The 16,530-nt window shown below is 34.2% G+C and overlaps 2 protein-coding genes across 2 annotated transcripts; one reads left to right on the top strand and one right to left on the bottom strand.

Annotated features, from left to right (window-relative positions):
• The first annotated feature begins 3,788 nt into the window (after positions 1–3,788).
• LOC141592513 (MOB kinase activator-like 1A) lies at positions 3,789–9,142 on the top strand. The gene is made up of 7 exons (XM_074413218.1): positions 3,789–4,264; positions 5,713–5,761; positions 5,850–5,958; positions 6,481–6,574; positions 6,992–7,125; positions 7,721–7,884; positions 8,813–9,142. The coding sequence occupies exons 1-7, from the start codon at positions 4,239–4,241 to the stop codon at positions 8,879–8,881; spliced, it is 645 nt and encodes a 214-aa protein (XP_074269319.1). The 5' UTR covers positions 3,789–4,238; the 3' UTR covers positions 8,882–9,142.
• A 932-nt stretch (positions 9,143–10,074) lies between these two features.
• Positions 10,075–16,167, bottom strand: LOC141592512 (O-fucosyltransferase 35). Its single transcript, XM_074413217.1, has 9 exons — positions 15,411–16,167; positions 13,147–13,311; positions 12,993–13,065; positions 12,811–12,881; positions 12,622–12,710; positions 12,378–12,510; positions 11,940–12,172; positions 11,052–11,528; positions 10,075–10,657 (listed from the first exon to the last, which is right to left on the bottom strand). The coding sequence occupies exons 1-9, from the start codon at positions 15,945–15,947 to the stop codon at positions 10,459–10,461; spliced, it is 1,977 nt and encodes a 658-aa protein (XP_074269318.1). The 5' UTR covers positions 15,948–16,167; the 3' UTR covers positions 10,075–10,458.
• Positions 16,168–16,530: the final 363 nt, after the last annotated feature.

Genomic DNA, 16,530 nt, shown 5'->3' with positions numbered 1-16,530 from the left:
ACAGTCTTGAAATAAATAGAAATTAGTTAGCTAATACCTTATTTCTTTGACAACTTTGGTTTATTTTTTAAATCAAATCCTGCAAGTGACAATGTGGTAGCTACTAATTTTGAGAAATTTGACAATGGGGCAATCACAATGACGATTCACTATATATACGTGTGTTTTACTCCGTAATATAATAAAGTGAGTTTTTTAAATATTAAAAGTTGAAACCATCCGTATATAATAAATTCCGTAAGGAAAAATCCTCAATGACGCCTTATAAGGTTGTAAACTCAATACCTCAGTATAGTCATCTCCAAATTATTTCCAGACCTCTCCATCAACCCTCCCATAGAAATATCTGTGAAGTCTATCACCACGTGCATGCTTCAAATATTATTTACATCCAAAAAACATTTATTATATCGATAGAAAAATATTAGATACGATTCAACGGTATGGTCGGTATCTACTCCATGTATTACGAATTAAATTTTTATTTCAACTGCTCATTAATCTAAAACACTATATTCCCTAAATTCGAATTCCAAAAGGTTCATAAAATTTTTTAAGTTCCTTATTACTATTTCAAGAATTTGATCCATCTCTTGTTATACTTATGTCCACGATCCTATATAAAAATAAAAATAGTATTAAAGACTATAAAATAATCTATTCCGGTTTTGAAAAAAAAAACACAAACTTAAAAATATACGGATTAGAATTTAGAAACCATGCTATTTAATGTTTATCTGAAGGTTAACTTTCGCTTCCTTTTAGTACGCTTCCTTTTAGTACATGCCTTGATAATAGTTCATATGAAATGAAAAAGAAAAATATATGTTAGAGATGATTATACTCATGAATACAAAAATAAAAATTCAAATAGGTTGATCGGGAAAGCATAATAGTAAAATTACACAACAATATACGCTTAATAAGAAATTTAAAAAAATATTATAAGATCTCCATTTTGAGATCACGGTCATCTTATAATGTTTAAAAAAGCATAAACCACTTAAAAAAGTAAAGTAAATTTTATAGAAAAACAATCAAAATGTGGGAGTTGGAGAAAACTTAAATTGGAAGAGGAAATGACATAATTAAAATGATTAATTATTGTCATGATGGTTCAAAAAGTAAATTGTGAAATTTTAAAGATTTTTCATTCAATTATTTGTACTTATTTATTTACCATTAATTATGAGAGTAGGTTTTATTTTTTAGGAAATTATGAGAGTAAGTTTTATTTATTATTCCTGTTTTGACAAAAAAAACACAAACTTAAAAACATACGATACGAAGTAGAATTTAGAAATCATACTATTTAATATTTACCCGCAGGTTCACTTTCGCTTCCTTTTATTACATGCCTTGATAATAGTTCATATAAAATGAAAAATAAAAATATATGCTAGAGATGTTTATACTCGTGAATACAAAAATACAAATTCAAATAGGTTGATCAGGGAAGTATAATAGTAAAATTACACCACAATATACGTTTAATAACAAATTAAAAGAAATATTATAAGACTTCTATTTTGAGATCAACAATCATCCATTACTTATCAGTTTCTACCTTACGTTTTTTTACCTTTAATTTAACCTCGGTTTCGTGCCTTTTGTATTTCTTCCGTCTTCAGATTACCCACGTGATGGTTTGCCTTATCTGCATTCACATACGTTTCATGGTGCTTTAAAGTTATATCAAAAATACATTTACCAAAAGATAAAACATCAACCTGGCAAAAACTTGACAAACGAATTAAAACATTGTCACATGTAAGTCACTTAAATTAAACCAACTGGAAAACATGAATTCAAATATAAAGCAAACGATTCATAAAACCAACAACATAACAAATTAAAACATACTTTATTGGACAACAACAACAACAACAACAACAACAACAACAACAACAACAACAACAACAACAATACTCAATATAATCAATATAATGAAATAAATAAATTAAACCATAAAATACAATCCACAACTTATAAACTCATGACAAATGGGCAATATTTTAAATAAATAAAGTGAATAGAAACTATTATAGGCATTGTAGGTTTTATAGTCATTACACAACCATAAATTCCCATATTTTAATTTAATTTTTAATTTATTTTGTGGTATTATTAAATTAGATAATTGATTGTCAAGGACCTCAAGTGATGAATTTAATAAGACAAAATGTTAATGAAAATTATGGGTGTTGAGTAATATAAGGAGTTTTAATAAAATTATTGACATATTATATTACAAAAAATAATTAAATGGGAAAAACATTTAATTACTTTGGTGTGTGTTAAGTATTATGAAGAGTTTTAACCAATTTATTACCATGTTTAATTATAAAAAAAATTAAATAGGAAAATGTTAATAATGGTGGATGTTCAGTAATATGAAGAGGTTTAATTAATTTATTAACAGGTTTTATTACAAAAATTTTAAAAATTAAATAGGAAAATGTTAATAATGGTGAGTGTTTAGTAATATGAAGAGGTTTAATTAATTCCTTAACATGTTTTATTACAAAAATTTCAATTTTAATTATAAATTATGAAATTTATTAACATGTTTTATTACAAAAAATTCAATTAAAATGTCAATATTAATTATAAATTATGAAATTTGATGTAAATTTGTAAGGGTTATATAAATTTTGGAAGACAATATATTTAATATACAAAATTAATTTAAGAATAATGATAATATCCTTTCATATTATAGATATAAGTGAATTAAATTAATTTATAGATAAATGATTTAAATTAATGTCATGTAATAATAAATTGATAATCCATGTTACATTAAAAATATACATCACATTTAAATATGCCACGATCTAGCTGGCTTTTTGGATCCTACGTGACTTTGTCTAGGTGGCGTTTATTTGTCATTTTAGGGTAGCCTTTTAATTATATTTTATAGATGTGGTGCTGATTTAAATAATACTCTAAAAATAAAAACTCTATATAGCGTGCATGCAGTGCACGAGATCTATACTAGTTTAAATTATCGTATAGTTAAAAAAGAAAAATTAAAAATTTCGGTCTTAAACACGTTCTGAACGAAAAATACAGGTTTAGTCCGGTCTAAGACCGAATTTTAAAGGTAGTTTCTTTGTTCCACCTAAATATATTTTTTGGTTTTCGGTCCAGTTTTATGGGTTGAAATATATATGTAGGTTTGGCTGTCATTTGGTTACTATTGAATTCAATTCATTTTTGGTGACTCGGGTTTGGTATACTATCAATCTTACTCATATCGGGTGTTCGGTCGGTTATCAATTCAGATATTTTCGATTATTTTTTCGGATTTTGACTAGACCTGACAAACGGGTCAATCGAGTCGGGTCAGTTCGGGTCTCTCATTGATTTCGGGTTAATTCGGGTCGGGTCCCGTCGTTTCGAGTTTCGGGTTTGTTTCAGGTTTGTTGGTCGGTCTGTTTTGGGTCGGGTTATTTTCGGGTCAATGAATAAGAGAGAAAAGGTCATTTCAAGTCTTTTCGGTTCAATTAGAGTTATGTTTTGTCTGGTCATTTTCAGATTTGGTGGTTTCGGATCGGGTCATTTTCGGGTTGGGTCAGTTATGGATCAAGAAAGCTCGGGTCATCTTCGGGTCGGGTCGGGTCAATTCGGGTCTTAGGTCAACATTCGGCTTATGTAGTTTGGGTCATTATCGGGTTTTAGGTCAATCTTTTCAGATCGGGTCAGTCAAGTCGGGTTGTTTTTGCCTGATCTAGTTTAGAGTTTGGACCCCTAATTTGAAAAGAAAAAAAAAGAAAAGGAATGAATGAATGAATTGTTGGGAGTTAATAAGCCAGGTAATGAGAAAGACATAGATGGAAGAAGACGAGCTGTCTTTGTTCAGAGCATGCAAAATAAAAGCATAGCTTCTGACAGTCTGTCATCTTTGCCAGTTCAATCTCGACGTTATATATTAAGATTATTTCTCATTCTAATTAAATATAAATAGGTTAAATTGGACTGTATATATAATTCCGAAATATAAATTATAAAGTTTTTGTCTTTGATTATTTCTTCCTTCTGGTTTGTTTTTGTTCATCCCCACCTTCTCTCTTTTTCCTCCTGTTACTGCTCTCTTTTCTCCTGCAATTCTTAAGGGATTTTCTGGAGAGCAGTTTAATCATCATTAATTAATCATAAATAAATAAATATAACTAAGGAAGAAGGGGGAAATAACAGGATTATTAATTTCTTAAATTTATTGTTGTTTGATCATCATGAGTCTCTTTGGCCTTGGTAGCAGGTAATTTCATTATTCTTCTTCTTTTTGTTTATTTTTTTTGTTTTGGTTTCTGGGTTCCAAGATTTCATGATCATCCATGGTTTTTTTTTTTTTTTTTTTTTGTGGGTAATTCGAAAGTTTGAAACTTTTTATGTTTTGATATGATTTTATCATTTGCATTGTGAGGTTTGCGACCATGACGGTTCTAAAGGATGATTCAATTATTTCGGAATTTATGCTCTCATGTTGTTGTTGTTGATATGATTTTAGCATTTATGTTGCATGATTAATGGTGGGTTTCTCTTTTCTGGGTGTTGTTTGGTAAAACAAATAACTGTTCATGATTAGTTGATTTGATTGATTGATTGATTGATTGAATATAGTTCTATTATTGTGACATTAATTTTTTTTTTTTTCTACATGTGTATAAAGTTCACAAAGTTTTGCACAATTTGATAGGCTGTCTTATTTCTCGGTACCACCCTGTGACCGCCATCTTTGTATTCCTTATACGAAGTATTTAATTGAACATGTTTTTTGTGTTTTAGACACAATGCGAGTATAATAATGCTAGGAGGGGGATTCCGACAATCCGACCTGAGACATAATATAGCTATCTTAGTTGTATTGGTAGGGGTATGATTGAAGATTTTATTTCAATAAAGAAAGTTAAGATCTTTCATTTCCTAGTGACTTACACATATGCTGATTTCTTAACTTTAGATTATCTCTTTTCTATAGATTTGTTCGATTAGTGCTGCTTTATGTTGATTTTAAGGAGGAAACATTAGGTTAAAAGATGAGGGAAAGGATCTGTAAACAGCCTTTACACTTTACAGTTGTCGTATCTTATGCTGATTATTCTGCTTAAACCTTTGTTATTATGTAATTCAACTTGGCTTTACTTTGATAATACATTAGTTTTCCAGGAGTACTTAAACATTCATTAGTGTTGTAGTTAGCTATGTTGATTGTGATCGAAGTCTTGGTGGTTTCCTAGAATGAGGTATTAAGATATGTTGATCAATATGAACATATAGCTGTTTGTTAAATATTCTTTGTTTGTGCTCTGTGTATGCCTTCGGGGTCTTGGGACATTACTGAATGTTGATAGAAGGAAAATGAAGATGATTCTCCCTTTATTTCCATCTATGATTTAAATCATATTATTCGTTGTGTGTTTTCTATATACACCATTTTTCATGCATAAAATAAATTGCAATGGCTTTCAATCTTTCAGTTCTCATGTTTTCTACTTAGATCATTGTACTCTCTAGTCTCTAGAGTCGTAACTGAATGTTGCCGTTAAATTCTTGTGTTGAATCGATTAGTTTAGCCTATTCAATTCGTTTATTTGTGCATGAACAAGTTTAGCCTTGGATTAGGACTATAAATGCAATATTTTAACTTAAAGTCTTAAACCCGTTAATTTTTCTCCTTATTCGGTAATTTCCAACGTGGTATTGCAGAAACCAAAAGACGTTTCGCCCTAAAAAGAATGCCCCCTCCGGAAGCAAGGTTAGTTTACATTGTCTGTAGATCTTCTTGTTATTACTTTCCAATAATTGAGTTATTCAAACTCGGGTTTTTGTTTTGTGTTTTTCAGGGAGCACAACTTCAGAAACATATTGATGCTACTTTAGGAAGTGGCAACCTGAGAGAAGCTGTGAAGTTGCCTCCTGGGGAGGATTTTAACGAATGGCTAGCTGTGAACAGTTAAGATAGTTTCACATTTTCTTAATTTTCCGAGATTTTTTTGTCGCTTGCTTGGGCTATGACAATGCATTATTCTGTTACTTATACTACCATATTTGTTCTGGTTTAGCAAGTATTTTAGATCTTTTTAGGTTGCTGCATAATCTCACAAGTCACAAATGTGAGGAAAGTGGGAAACGTGCTTTCCTAGTATATTGGATCTCCATGTACGGTTCTTTTTGCAACATTGGGAACTAGGACCTAATACGTATTAGTATTTTTACGGGTGTAAGATGACCTGGGTTTGAAACCTAGGTCACGAGTATCACTCGACAGCTTTACAGCAACGCAGTAAGCAAGATTAGAACATCATCTTATGGATTGAAATTTAATTACTGTGCATCAGCCTGTCTAAAGTTTAGATGGATTTCTATAGAATGTTGTCATGTCCTTACTCTACACAAGATGTATACTGCCACAAATCTCTGAAATTATTTTACTGCCAGATTATTTACTGTCTTTTTTCTCATTTCTTCTCACAGCGGTGGATTTTTTCAATCAAGTCAACATGCTTTATGGTACCCTCACTGAGTTCTGCACGCCAGCGAATTGTCCAACAATGACAGCAGGGCCAAAGTAAGTTTCTTGATTCTTAACGTAGTTCATTAGTTCGAGCGTGCCAACTTATACAATTTGAGGGCCATCATTACATGATAAGCTAGTAAAATTAACTCTTAAAGCAGCCTAATTCTTTTGAGCATCATATATTTTCGGATTGATATTGGCAATGTTGATCATCTCGGTGATGTATCCGATCCACTTATAGGGCCTTTGAGAATATGCTGATTTCTCTTGTCGGTTTTTAAATTTCAAAGTGAGCTCGTTCTAACTCCTCCATGGTAACATAGAAAATGCATCCTGCTATTAATTGAGTATAAAATATCTAAATCCTTTTTTATTGGTTACGTTAGGTGTTCTCATTACTTTTACACCTTTTGTTAAGTTAGACACTTTCGAGTTCCGAGACATAAGTTAAATTATTCTCTGTCGCAGATACGAGTATAGATGGGCAGATGGTGTTACTATAAAGAAACCAATAGAGGTATCTGCTCCAAAATATGTCGAGTACTTGATGGACTGGATTGAAACACAGCTGGATGATGAATCTATATTTCCGCAAAAATTGGGTAATTATACTTTCTTCTTATTTACTGATCCCTTAACCATCAGGATTCCACATAAATACGCAACTCGAGAGCTCTGTGTTTGACCTTTGTATTACCGTCTTAGAGATTTGGGGGTCGTGGACAAATTAACGAAGACATACTCGCTAGTATCATTAAGTTTACTCCCTCTTGTTCAACAAAATTTTCCCATTTCATCTGGCATATTTTTGGATCTAAAATGTCTCTTACTCTCTTTTACTATCACAATTTAATTAAAGAAACACATAAGGAGTATATCTAATGACCCGACTAATTAAACCTCATCGTTCTTCTTTTTCCCTTATCAATCGTCTAATTCACTTGTCTTCTACAGTAAATCTTTGTATTAAAAGTAAATACGGCATTTCCAAAGCATTCGAGAGAATATTACTTTGCACTTTATTACGGAGTATATTTTTTAGAAACTGTTGGCTCTTTTTGGCAAAGTTAAATGTTTCAAATTTTAGAGTTTTCACATTCAAGAACTGATCGAATTTTCCCTTATTACCGCCAAGTTAAGTTATATTCGTACATGGCTTTACAAGGCTAATGAGTATACATATTTCTGCTGTCACAGGGGCTCCGTTTCCTGCAAATTTCCAGGATGTTGTTAAGACCATATTCAAAAGATTGTTCCGGGTGTATGCTCACATTTATCACTCCCATTTCCAGAAGATAGTGAGTTTGAAGGAAGAAGCTCATCTCAACACTTGTTTTAAGCATTTTGTCCTCTTTACATGGGTAAGTTCTTCTTAGTTGTTAATTTGTTATAACTTCCATTATACACAAAAGCGGAATTTTTAAATCTTATTTCTCTAATTAGCATTTATAAATATCAAAGAACTCTCGACTTAAGTAGTTCATATGTATTAGGTCTCGGGTCCGAATCACCCTCTTCTTGTTATACGCGAATATTTGAAGCTTCATGTGAAATTTTCTGACATCTATGACCGATCCTTGCTTCTGTCCTGATGTTAATTATAAACTACAACTTGTTTTGTTGAACCTGTTTTTTTTTTCTGTGGGCCGGCGGAGTATTTAATGAAAGAATCTAATGAACTGTTAGAAAACATGGTATTGATTTAGTGAAATTTAACTACCTTTATTGCACCACATTATATGTTTCATTTGTACTGTCCTTTTCTGAAACTCTGCAACATTATATTCTGGCACATTAAACATCTCACATGGGTCAGAGAACATTTTCCCTGCTTGATATCAGACCAATATTAACATTTTACATTTTTAAGTTTCCACTTCCAGTTGAGCCAAAAACGTCATGTTCTTTATCTTATAAATGTAGTGGAACAAATAAAATGGTTCAACAATCTATCGGCGCTTTTATTGTTATGAAGTACGTTACCCGGCCATAGGAAAGTGTCTTTGAGACTGTCATGTTGAGATAGGACCCATAACTTTAGACACCGTTGCGTTAAATTCTTTTGTGCATGTTCCCATTAAATATTTTTGTATATTATGAGTTCACATTTAAAATAAACGGGACGTGAACTGGTAATGTTGTTGTAAAGTCACGTTCTTGAGAAATTTTATAAGTGGCATTCAGTATCAGTAGTACCCTAGAGAAGATTAATTACTTTCGATATTTTAGGGTTAGTGCCCTGTATAATGCCCTGAAATGCCAAGTGCTAATAAATTTGGATCCATGCAGGAATTCCGACTGATTGACAAGGGCGAGCTTGCACCACTACAAGATCTTGTGGATTCTATTCTCCAGTAGTGTTAGTTACATTATGTGATCTGGCGTTTGTTGGATAGAACGTGTGATTTCGAGTTTTTGCCGTTGAGCCCCTCATAATTATCTGGTTTTTCCTTACTTATTTGTGGATTTAAACCTCTCGCCCATCCGAAGGAAGGGAGTTGCAGGTTGTTTGATCCCCTTGAAGTCTTTGTGAATGCGATTGAGATGGCATTGTGTCATCATTTGTGGATATCTTGTTTATTGGTTTAGTGTACTATGGTAAACAGCGGGTTGGATGCTAATTGCGCTAGTAACTCGATTCCCCGCATGCTAATTCCGTATATTTTCCTACCTAAGCTTGATAATATTTGTAGATTCGCTAGGGGGCCGAGCATTGATCACTTGCATTGCATACCATTCATTGTACAGGGTCTGTAAACCCGCTCATCGATTTGGAATTAAACGTCGTCACTAACTTGTACGATAACATCGATGAGAAATTAATAACTTTGGCACGATGCACCCTTCCCCTTAGTCCCTAGATATCACTGGAATCACAGATACTATAGTAAACCCAATAGAAATGTCTAAAGAAAAAGTTGTGTTACGATAGTTGTGCAAATCGAACCTTGAATGCTTCTTAACAAACATGCTCGTCAGGATATAATGTTTTAAGAGTGAAGAGAAATGTTTAAAGAAAAATTAGAAAATGGGAGTTTTGTAGGTGGAAAAATTAAATGAACTACAGAGCATGAAAAGAAGTCGTCTTAAGCTTGAAGGTCTTCAAGTAAATATTTAGATAAGAGGGATCGAGCATGGCTCTTATCACTTCGAGCTGGATCATCTTGGATGTTTAAGCCTCCTATTTATTGGTCATTTGAGACATGGTTCGTTCAGGATGGCTCAATTAAACTTGGTTTTTAATGTCATGTTAATTCGAGTTGCTATGGGTCAATTTAGGTCATAATTGTAACAGTTTTTATTTGACCGCATTAGGCCATTTCAACTGGGGCCACGTTCGCCGCTCACTTCAAAGTGGGTCATTTCGAGTTGTGGTTTTTGGATATCAGATTTGAGTCGGGTTATTAAGGCAACTCATTTTTTTTGCCCAGTCGTTACACAAGCATCCAATATTCCGGTATTCAGGGCAAAAATGAAGAGTAGAAATTTGGCAACTTTGCTTTACTGATAACAGATAATCTAGCAGGTACCAACAAATATTACTCGTGTTCTTTTTCGTATGACAAATATTACTCGTATTCTTCTTCTGTATGACAACTGATCCGAGTACATCAATACATTCAATAGTCAGTACATCAATATCGTTGTTGGCTGCGTAAGAAAAACCCACAACAAAAATACAATCAAAATTTTTCTCACAGAACATTTCCTTTCTTGACACCGCCTTCTATGAATGATTTGCTATTTATCGACAGCAGTTCAAGCAGCGACATGAGGCAACGAGGGCACGACGGATTACAGACTTATGTATTCACAAGTCGGCCAGTAACGCGAACCCAAAGTTCAGCAAGTTACAGTCTTCAATCTACAGTCTGTTTTCCAGTCTTTTCTATGACTGCAAATGAATCTCCAAAACGAACATTCAGAAGATTTCACTATTTCTTCATAGTTTCACAGATGCATCCTGGAAGTGGGTTTGCGTAGAAACTTTCTTCCAACTTGGGGAACTCTCCAGGCTCTCTGTAATACGGACCTCCTATTCGGTATTTGTGAAGCTTCTGAACTTTTGAGATAAATTTCGTCCAGGTGATTTTGCCTTCATCATATTCATCAATAATTCTCACCAGATTCGTCCTGCAAATGAGGGTTGCATCACACATCATGCTAATTAGAGACCAACATAAATTGGTTGCTAATTTGAGACAAAATTAAGTTGATTGCTAATTAGAGACAAAATTACGTTGGTCGCTAATTAGCGACCAGTTCAAATTAGCAACAAAGCATATTGCTACCATTGAAAGTTAGTCGCTAATTGGTCTCTAGATGACACTAGCTACCAGTTTATGAACATTAGCAACTAAATGGGTTGGTCGCTAAATCGCCTTTTTCTTGTAGAGCTAGAGGGATTTATTTATAACTCAGGGGAGAGAGCTTTGTCACCCTTATGATCCTGCTCGTATTGAATCAGGAAGAAACCAAATGGTACAAACAAAAAAGAATACAGTGTGGTATATCACAGAGACACTACCTGTCCGGACTGATGGTTTTCTTAAATCCATCAAAACGCCGATGACCTTTCACTGCCTTTGCCATATTCCCATCATAGGTATAGACAAATGCATCACTTTGAAGGGCAACAACATAGTCAAGACCAGCCAACATATTCTGATGGTTTTTAAAAGGTTCCAGCTCCTCTTCTGAGGCTAGAGTTGAGTGTGAGAAGATATTAGGAAAATCGTCAGTAAGATAGTTCATGCTTCCGTTACCATAGGCTTCTCCAGCAACCAAATAAATCCTTGTGTTAGATGGGAACCCCAGCCCTTTTAATAAAAGGGAAGTCTCCCTTGGGGTTAACGGGCAACCACCGAGCTTCCTACGCTCTGACCCGTCAATTTCCTTTTCCTTCCAATGACTGACTTCGTATCGCATCTTACGGAGCTCGTCATCTTCCTCGGCTGTCAAATTATGACTGCAGCCTGTGAAGGCAAGCATATCTTTCTCATACCTATGAATATCATGCAACCAGAATAAAGTTTAAGAGAAGACCCAGAAATCAGAACACATTACGCATAGACTTAACATATGGGTCGATTTGGTCGGAGACATGTCAGATCATTACAGTTTTGGGTTATTCTGGGTACGCTGTTATCGGGTCATTTTGGGTAAAGGAAATTTCAGGTTCAGGTTGTTTTTAGTCAGTGGCTACGGATCAGAACGGTTCAGTTTCGGGCCATTTTGAGTTGTGACAATTGAGGTTTGTGTTTCAAATTAGTCGCCTTAGTCTTGTCTTTTAGCTTTGGATCTATTTTGGATTCTTCTGTTCAAGTTTTAGTCGGGTTGAACCAATTTTGCCAGCTCTAAATAGTAAATACAAACAATGACCTGTCTAGTATAGCATGGAATAACGAGGACTGACCTCAGATGGAGTGCTAGGTAGGGGCTTCCATTTTCCCTCATTCTTTCAACCATAGTATTTCCAAGTTTTTCTATGGGGGCTGAGTATTTTAGTGCCCTATAGTTGACACGGCACCTCAGCTTTTGTATGGAATTAGGAATACCATTGTTAGCAATGCGGGAATCAGTATGAGTGAAGTATATTACTTTGTGCTCTTTCAGAAGAGGGAGGACTTCTAGCTTGTAGTAACTAACCTGATCAATAACATTTCGAATCAATCAACAATTATGATAACATATAAATATTCAAGCATAGATACATGAGAAATTAAAAATGTCTTTAGCTTATTTAATACGAGTATCATGCATGGACGATTAATATGGAAGATATGTTTCACAGCTGGTTATGGAAATTAGTCTTCGTACAATAATCACAAATAGAGGATAATATTTATCATACCTTGGACCAAGATATTGGCGTCTTCTTAAAAGGTTCAATGTTTGAAAATTCAGGAGGCAAGTTTTCAACAACATGGACGTCGTCCTTCAGTGTTTCCATGAAATGCTGCCAATCAAACAAGTCTTTGAACCCACTGTAAATGCAGAAGATATCGGTTAAACATAGTCAAAGAACCACAGTGAATCATGCACTATACTTACAACAGACATTGGTGTCTTCTTAAAAGGTTCAATATTTGGGTTACCTTTCATCAGCCCAGTAGGAAGTGTGATCTAGAGAAGGAAGAACAAGGGTAGCCTTCATAATTTTAGCAACAGCAACCATATCACAGATCTGCACTCTAAAATTATTGCTTCATCAGATCACAGAGTTAACAGTACGCAAATTGTTTGGATTAATACAAATTTGAATGGAAAAGAAACAGCCACCAGACCCCAAATCTCATCTGATTCAAGCCACCATTAGCATTTATTAGAATATACCCATTTGTCTTTTCATCCAGTCCTGCCAAGCAAAATAATATCGAAGTGGGTAAGAAGCTGTAACATGAAGAAACCATTCACGATTCAGGCAATTCAAGGTTTTTTTTTTTTTTTTTTTTTTTTGGATTCTTACTTTTATGACTTTTTGACAGTTCAATGCACTGGCTGAAATTCTGGCTGTTTGATTTGGCCCATATCTCAGAATACTGAAAGACAATCATATAATGAGCAGCAGAACATAAGAAACTATGTTTAAAATCTCACAATTATAAGTTTATTGGACTTACTTTAGCACTTCGATTGGCTTTGTCGACTACACCAGAGGCCACCATCATTAATGTCTGCTCGAGATTGTTGTCATTCTCCCTCGTATCAACTCCATCTCTATAGCCATATTCATGAGAGCTGTGGTCCGTATGATATTGGCGAGAGAAGTGGGAGCCAGAATGAACCTATCATCAAAGATTACTCGAGGTCAACTGATTATGGGTGACAGAAACAGGGAAAGAAAACAGAAAATGAAGACATCCAAAAAATTGAACACTGAGAAGCAAGTCAGGTAAGACGAATCTGTGCTAGTTGGTGTGAGCTTTTAAAGTTTGGAGTGAGCTTTAAAGTACATTTAGAAATCTCAAAACGTCTACCTTGTCCTACTGTTGATTTTCTTACCCAATAGATCATGTAGCATCGCATGATTACGGATTCATTTAACAGATTTCTGACCATTCTGAATATCAATTGATATAGATGACCACTTTCCAACATTAATTAATATACCCCCCATTATAGACCTCAAAATAGCATGGGAGAAAGGTAATATGGTTGTCCACTTGTCTTACCAATTCTACAACCTCAAAACACACAAAATTACACTTCCTGTAAAACAGTCATGGAACCTTAAACAGATAACTTCAGGTTCAGCAAGAGAGACTGTCTTCCCTGGAAACGGGAAGCCCGCAGTAATTAAGTTCCAACTTGATATCGTGATCTTGGCTACTGGCTACTTCCAAAGCAGTAAAAGGATATTAACTACGACAATTCCCAGTTTTTGCCGAAAGTTCTATAAATGGATGGTACAAGAATCTAAGGGTAGTGTTGAACCTTTGAAGTGTAGGTAACTGAACCTACACATATATAGGCACCCCGTATTCTTCATAAACACTAAAAAAAATAAGGCAATGCAAACTTTTAACCGGGTTTAACAGCAGTTCAATACTCAGGGCTTTCTTGCATACACACTCTCCCATGTAAACTAGTTGCAGCCCTTGCAGGACATAAATTCAACTATGAGGTAGCTTACTACTAACACTTTTACTTCCAAATTATCAATATAACATTGAGACATTCTCAATCACCGCCATGTTGCAACTTCAATTCTCCAAACGACTGACTACAAACTGATAGAAAGCAACCATTTCACATGTTTTAGTTATCAATTTACACCCTTGGACTTCAGAAAGCAATGGTTCACTATTACATCGAACGGCCACATTTCGTGATCCCTTACCCGGCACACCTGTTCCTCGGCAAGAAATGAATTCTATAGTTACAGAGAGAAATGAGCGAAACCATGGTTATCTAACTTCAACTACTTAACTTGAAGTGTTTCTACTTACAAACTCAATTGAGCATTATGAGCAATATTACTGAATACTAAAAGTGTATCTCTCACCAGCTTCTTAGTTCTTACGGAGTACATTCAATTTTTCTCTCTAATTCGGAAACTTCCAACTATATTTAAGGGAAGCATAGGGAAGTATACTACTAGAGCTAACCACCTATCACAGTCAAAGAACTAGACAATATCATTTGAAGAAATTATTTGACTGGTCAAACTGCTATTGAAAGATCAATTATCACTCACCGCCAGTTATAACAAGCTTCACTCTACAGTCTACCCAACCTATCTTACCGATATTTGATCGCACTACAATCATATAACTTGATTGGGTTGACTTCATTGAACTAAAATCGATTGCATTTTCTCTCTGTCAAACTTATGTAGACTAAATCAAGGGAGAACTTATAAATAAAGGCGATTACAATATATGCATTCTTTTTGCCAAAGTCGATACCAACTAATATGATCATTCTCGATAAGGTCAGACAGGATTAATACAGCAGCAAAACGATGAGCTCAACTTAAAAATCTCTTTAAAAGGCCAACAACTAAGATCGCGATTATAATACTCCTAACATGTTTCATTAAAACCTACTTAATCTAATACTAGGAATCTAATACCACAACCAAATCCCTTAATAGTTTTCCTATAAAATCTTCAATTTCACTCCTTAATTAATGAAGTCAATCTATAAAGTCAACATTTCGAAACTACCCATCTAATAATCAATCTCATCTACAACTACAAGTCTACAACTAACATACAAACAAGGAAAACAAGCCAAAAATACAACAAATATCAATTAATATGACCAAAAAAAAAAACACAATTGAAGTAGCATTCATTACACATGTAGTAAACTACATAGGAAATTGCAAAAAAATAGCAAATAAAAGTGCATTAATTTAGCATGAATTAAATTAAAATACCTGATGGATAGAATGATGATTGTGATGATCAAGAGTAGTATCAACATTATAAGATCCAAAAAACTTAAAAACACCCAAAAATAAACAAAATCCACAAAACAAAAAGAACATCCATTGACCCAACAACTTCTTCCTTTCTCTAATAAACCCAACGTCAACTATTGATCCTTTTCCCTTATTAGCCTCGTTATTACTAATACAATTAGCAGCACTAATCCCAGAATTACCACCCACAAATCTATGATTAAGGAAGCTGAAGTGTGAGGACTTAGGAGCAGGGGTAGTATGGGAATTGTTGTCAGATCTTGGGGAAGTGAGAACAAGGTCGATCTCGTGGTGGTAGTTAGAGGTGGGGTCGGCGGCGGAGGAGGAGGTGGTGGTGTTGGAAGTGGTGGTTGTGTTGGTGGGGCGTTTGAAGGAAGGAGCACGGCGAGTGACGGAGGTGGAGAAACGTGGACTGTTGTTGACTATTTGAGGAAGTGGGACTCCGACTCCATTGTTGTCGGTTGAGCTGCTTCGTTTGTGCTGGTATCCCATAAGATAGATGGTAATGGTAATGGTGATGAATGAATGAAGTTGAGGTGGTGACTGGTGAAGATGAGAGAGTGACGGGAATGTTGGTGATTGACTGATTGGTTGATCAAGTTATTGATTATGGTGTCCCAATTTTCTACTTCCAACTTGATTTTTCAGATTCATAGTACCATTTTCACTGACAATACCGACCATCTATTAGATCACAAATTCTAATATTCTTGCGGACAAGTTTTAACTCTAAGAGGGATATATCCGTATTTAGAAATACGTATTGCTATTAAATTGTGGGTACAAGTAAAAAAAAAAAATATATCGATTTTCAAATTCATAGTTAGGACTTATGGTTGTTCAAATACGAATTTAAAAAGTGGTGATTTTCTTACGGATATATATATCTTAATTAACTTAAAACATGTGCAAAGTTTTATACTACGATAGTATGTTGATGTTAAATCATGGCATACAAAACATATTAAAAAATAAATAAATAACTACATAAGCTTTTACATACATTTTAAAAGTATAGTAATCTTATCTTAGAGTGTGTGTACATATACATATATATATATATATATATATATAT

This window comes from Silene latifolia, chromosome 7, assembly GCF_048544455.1.
Source record: "Silene latifolia isolate original U9 population chromosome 7, ASM4854445v1, whole genome shotgun sequence".
NCBI lineage: Eukaryota > Viridiplantae > Streptophyta > Magnoliopsida > Caryophyllales > Caryophyllaceae > Silene > Silene latifolia.
This window is presented reverse-complemented; position numbering and strand designations above follow the sequence as displayed.